At 35.5% G+C, this 5,194-nt stretch overlaps 1 protein-coding gene across 3 annotated transcripts in view; it reads right to left on the minus strand.

The window, feature by feature from the left end:
• Positions 1 to 3,721, minus strand: part of LOC107710166 (myotubularin-related protein 14-like) — a 23,327-nt gene extending 19,606 nt beyond the window's left edge. Inside the window, exons 1-3 of one of the 3 annotated variants that reach the window (XM_016514903.1) lie at positions 3,376 to 3,721; positions 3,032 to 3,308; positions 451 to 599 (exon numbers count right to left, since the gene is read on the minus strand). In XM_016514903.1, coding sequence (XP_016370389.1) covers positions 451 to 599; positions 3,032 to 3,115 — 233 coding nt within the window. In that variant the 5' untranslated portion in view covers positions 3,116 to 3,308; positions 3,376 to 3,721. Of the gene's footprint in view, positions 1 to 450; positions 600 to 3,031 lie in introns of all 3 variants that reach the window. The other 2 variants (XM_016514904.1, XM_016514905.1) reach the window with 2 other exon arrangements.
• Between the last annotated feature and the right edge of the window lie 1,473 nt (positions 3,722 to 5,194).

Raw genomic sequence — 5,194 nt, forward strand, 5'->3', positions numbered from 1 at the left:
GCCTAACTTTCTTTCTGTGGTATTTTTATGCACAATTGCGTTTAGTCTTTCACAAAACATAGCTAACGTAGGGACATTATAACTAGCCACCATATTGATTTACGGTCTTAAATATGTCCAGCACTTTTTTTTTAAAGGCTGGTCCCTTTTTTTATACAGTCTATGGTCTGGTCCAGCGTTTATCGGGTTGTGCGTCAGTAATAATGGTCCGTGGGGAAACACGGTGTTCCATGTGTAGTTACAGTAAATGGACTAAACAAAACCTCAAAGCAAATAATTTGCCTCGATGATTTTTTGTATTCGAGTTACTCAAGGTATTCAAGGAATCGTTTCAGCCCTAATAAATATAAAGTGCTTCTTTACAAAACTGACTATTTTGACAACATAACTAACAACTAGTCTGTCTACTGTGTGTCTTCAGTAGACTAAAAGAGACAGGGATGTTTTTACCTCTCTTTATTGTTGTCTGAAGATTCATATTCCAGAAACACAATCTTCTGTGGGTAGTGACCACACACCTCCCCATTGGTGTTGTGGATGATACTGTACTTGTAGTCCCGGTCAAACAGCTCCAAACAGCGCTCCTCTATTCTCTCTACCTGAAAATACATATATACAATTTTCATAAAAACATTCATAAAGCAAAAAAAAGAACAAGAGCAAGTTCAACCCTCTAAATTCAGCAACAATCAGAAACAGATATGACTCATAACCAGTGTTGGGGAAAGTTACTTTTAAAAGTAATTCATTACAATATTGCGTTACTCCATAAAAAAGTAACTAATTACATTACTTGGTTACTTTTTATGGAAAGTAATCAATTACGTTACTTTTGCATTACTTTTTAAATCTGGACAGGGCTTGCTTGTTTGTTTTTAAAATAAAAAAGTTATATTTTTGGCAAATATAAAAGCCTATTCACACGAAAAGTGAAATGAATAAGCCTCAGGCTGAAGGGAAAGTAAATTTACGTCCGTACAGTAGAATGCAGAAGAAGAAATTTCAACACACTTCAGCAATAAAAAAAGACACAAATGTTTTGTCTAGAGTAATTTGTGCTGATTAGTACGGTTGAACTGGATCATCGAAGGTCAGAAGCAAAGACATTGGTTAATAGAATGGGATTAAATACATAAAGGATATTTGTGTTGTTTAACATTAAATTGTTACAGGTTTGCGTCATATTCTGAGTTGCATTATTTTTATTCATTATGAGCAATACCACCAAATAATGTTCTTTTTAGCAACGTCATATGACCCCTTTAATAGAATGGGATTAAATACATAAAGGATATTTGTGTTTTTTAACATTTAATTATTGCAGGTTTGCGTCATATTCTGAGTTGCATTATTTTTATTCATTTTGAGGAATACTGAATCTGTGTATTTTTTTCGTGTGTGAGTGAGATGAATTAATGCATATTCATATTTTTTTTAGAACTACAGTAACATCTTCTGATTTCTCTCAACATGGGGACAGGAGAGCTGTCAGTCAATAAATTGGAAAAAAAAGTAACTTGCGTTACTTATTTGAAAAAGTAACTCAGATATTCTCTTGTAAATTAAAAAGTAATTTTACTAGTTACTTGAAAAACGTAATCTGATTACGTAACTCGCGTTACTAGCTAAGGAACTTTAACCAGCCCCAACACTGCTCATAACTAAAGTAATTTATTTTTTTGGTGTTAAAAATAATGCTGGATCAAACAGGGTAACTTTGGTGTCAATTATGAAAAGACATGCTAACGCAATGAAAATACTTTCTTAAAGACAAAATTGACTATATTCTAATGGCACTTTTAACTGTTAAATAGTAGGATGAAGAAGTTGTTCAATATGGTTTAGCCACCTTTATTTAGCAAATATCAGAGCTAAAAGTCAGTTTATTCACATTTGCAGTAAAAGCTAATCATTTTAAGTGTACAAATCATTTTAACTATGCAACCAGTTTAACAACTACTGCCTGTGAAATGTGAGAATGGTTATGTCATTTTGACAAGAACCTGCATTATTTCCCTGGACTTTCATCATCTCTGAGACAACACCTAATGTTAACCACAACACTGAGCCATAGTGCTCATGTAGACAATACAAGTTCGAACCCAAAAATCAGCCTGTTATTTTGCTACGTCTGATCTACACCATAACTTCTATATGACTGTTTGCATTTATAGTTCTGCACTGGTGTGTTTGTGCCATTCTGCAAGTACACCTGCAGGCCCTATGTGCGCATCCCTTTCAGAAGGGTGTTCACAAGCATTCCCTTTGAGGATGCTATGCATACTCAACGCATGGTCTCTTGGTTAGCATGACAGATTACAACTGTGGACAAATTACAATTACTGTGGTCTATATAGACAGGACATATAGTTACATTAAATCAGTCTTAAGGGTTGTGGGTTAGTTTTAACTACTGTGATGGTGTGTTAGAACATCAGCATCATCTCTCATCCTTTTTTCAACAAAATTAGCATACAAAGTTAAAATAAAGGTAAAATAAAGAAGAACATGTTTAACATTTATTCATTTTTTCTCTGCTTAATCTGTGACTTTGGAAAGAAAAGACTCATGACTCATGAAATCAATTTCCCTTTGGAAGTTCCTTAAAGTCATATGAGCTGATTCCAGCTGCTGTGCCTTAAAACCAATTGAAATGCCTTCCTAGATAATACTGTCCTGCTATCATAATGAAGAAAAATGCTTAATTATGAAAGCATTATTATGTAACATTATGAAGTAATAACATTAAATACTATTAATGTTTTACTTGTACCACATGACATTATCAAATTCACTAATTTATGTATTTATTATTATTTATTTACTTATTATTCATTTGACAATTGTATACACTTTTTCCAAAACCATATTAAACCAACATGAATACAAAGACTACATTGATATGAATTTGGCACGTGTTAAACTACTTTTTTTCCTTTATCACGGACACTCTTAAATGCCATTGGCCTATTTAACAGCTGCTTTGCATTATGGGAAGGAATTAACTGATGTTTGATGTTTCCGGTCTTACCGACTGGGTGACCTCCCTTGCTCTGTACTGACTCTTTGAAAACACATCGATCAGTTCGGTAATCTCCTCGCTCCGGCTAGCCATTATCGAGCCGTCACCCGCCTTCTGCTCGATTCGAACCCGGCCTTCCTTAAATAGCGCAGCTCCCTGGGTCCTAGAGGATCCTCCAGACCATCCCTTCAGGGCAAGCTTTTTCCTCACCGTCCGCTTTAAGACGCCGGAGCCGGTGACGCGTCCCGAGTTCAGGGTCCTGGCGGGATGATTCCCCTCCACAGTACTGGTGATCAAAATAACCCGTTACCGACGGTACTATAAGACACGCGAGAAACTTCAAAACTTCTCACCGCTATTATTTCTCCAAATTAGCAAAAAGAAAGAGTTTTGTAATTCCCGTTTCCGTGTGTCGTTTCTTTTCCAGCACTCACTTCAAAACACCGCATGCCACAAAATAACCCGGTCACCAATCACAGGAAATCCACACGATTTTAAGTCTTCACACGCTTTTTATCCTTGAGTTTTATAATGAACTTGATTTCGATCTGGAGACAAAACATTCAGTGTTGTTTTCAACCCCAAAACTGTCGGGTGTGTGTAAAGGCACACAGAAGAGCGATTTGTAATGCTGAAATGAAATCTATCCGTGTTGGATATAGCTAAGGAACTTTAACCAGTGCCAGTAGTAAACAGGAAACTGAAGTGATCATGTGATCTGTACTTCCTGAAAGGAGACGTCAAGCTGTCGCTATTGGGTTGTATGGTTGTTTGACATTTCAGCTCAGAGCGTTAGCTCTTGTACTTGCCCAAATTGTTTAAATTAGTATTAGGTTCATTAGAAACGGCCATTTATTTAATAATATTAGATTTATTTGTTTTTTATCTTATTGCCTATTCTTGCATTTATTTATTTATTTATTTATAGATAAGATAAGATAAATTTGGGACTTATCCTTGTAATGCCATGAAAATTCTTAATGCAGATGGAAGTAGCCCTGTGAAATTAATTTAAGGTACCATAGATTTTATTTTGAAAGAGATGTTTTTATTGTTGCTCACGCATTCTTCCTCTTCGAGGAAGAAGCATTTTGTCACCTGGCTGTTGCTGTTTTTTTAATAAACAAATTTTTTTGCAGTTTTCTGTGACTGTATGAACCTGACAATATTTAGTTTTTTATAATTTAGTTATTATATATTTTTTATTTTGAAACCCTTGGCTGTTATGTTATGCAATTGTTCGAGCATTAAAAAAATTAAAGTCCCCCTGCAGTAATTTAGTTTAAATTTCATCATTTTAATAATCAAAATGTCATATTTAAAAAAAAAATTCCCATGAAAATAATTTCTTCATGCCATATGGCGTGAATATAACTTAGATACCCTTTACCTTATATCAGTATACACAGAACCATGAATATACAAATTAGTCCCCACCTACACTAAATCACACCAGCTTGGACTACCCCACTTTCACTCGGTTAACTTCAGTAGTAAACGTTACACAATGGCAGGACTGCCAACTCTCACGCATTCAGCATGACTCACACCACACATTCATTTTCTCACATGGTGAAAAGCACCCTCAAATGAAAGCAAGAGCTCCCTCAGCTGAAACGGTGATCATCAGTGGTGTACTGGACACCCCCGCGGTACCGCGGGGGCACACAGAACCAGTGACGGAACTAGAGTTTTATAAATGGGGTGGCCAGGGTGTGGCCAAGGCTAATTCAGGGGGTCCATAGACCATGACAGAAAATCAGTGTATAACTCCAACCTGGCATAAAAAAACGCATGAATAAATCCTACAATTGCTGATTACTTAACATGACCCCACATTAGCTATACATTCCTACCATAACTTAAAATGTTAGTCTATTGAAACTAGACTTGTGCCGGTTTTCGGTAATGCGATATATCACGGTAATGAATATGCACGATATTGTTATCATGGGCTCTTCTAAATACCGTGAATAATTATATATTACAAGTTATTCAGAATTTTGATTTCTGATTTTTGATCATTTTAAGAATACTTTTCCCATCAACTGGTCAAAATGCACAACATTTTGAAAGTTGCAACTGTGTTATTTAATGAGCTAACATGAACTAAGACTTGTGTTTTTTTAAACAAAGATTAATAACTTCTGTCGCAAATGTAGCTATTGCTCA

This window comes from Sinocyclocheilus rhinocerous, unplaced genomic scaffold (assembly GCF_001515625.1).
Source record: "Sinocyclocheilus rhinocerous isolate Xijiao unplaced genomic scaffold, SAMN03320098_v1.1 scaffold447, whole genome shotgun sequence".
Classification (NCBI taxonomy): domain Eukaryota; kingdom Metazoa; phylum Chordata; class Actinopteri; order Cypriniformes; family Cyprinidae; genus Sinocyclocheilus; species Sinocyclocheilus rhinocerous.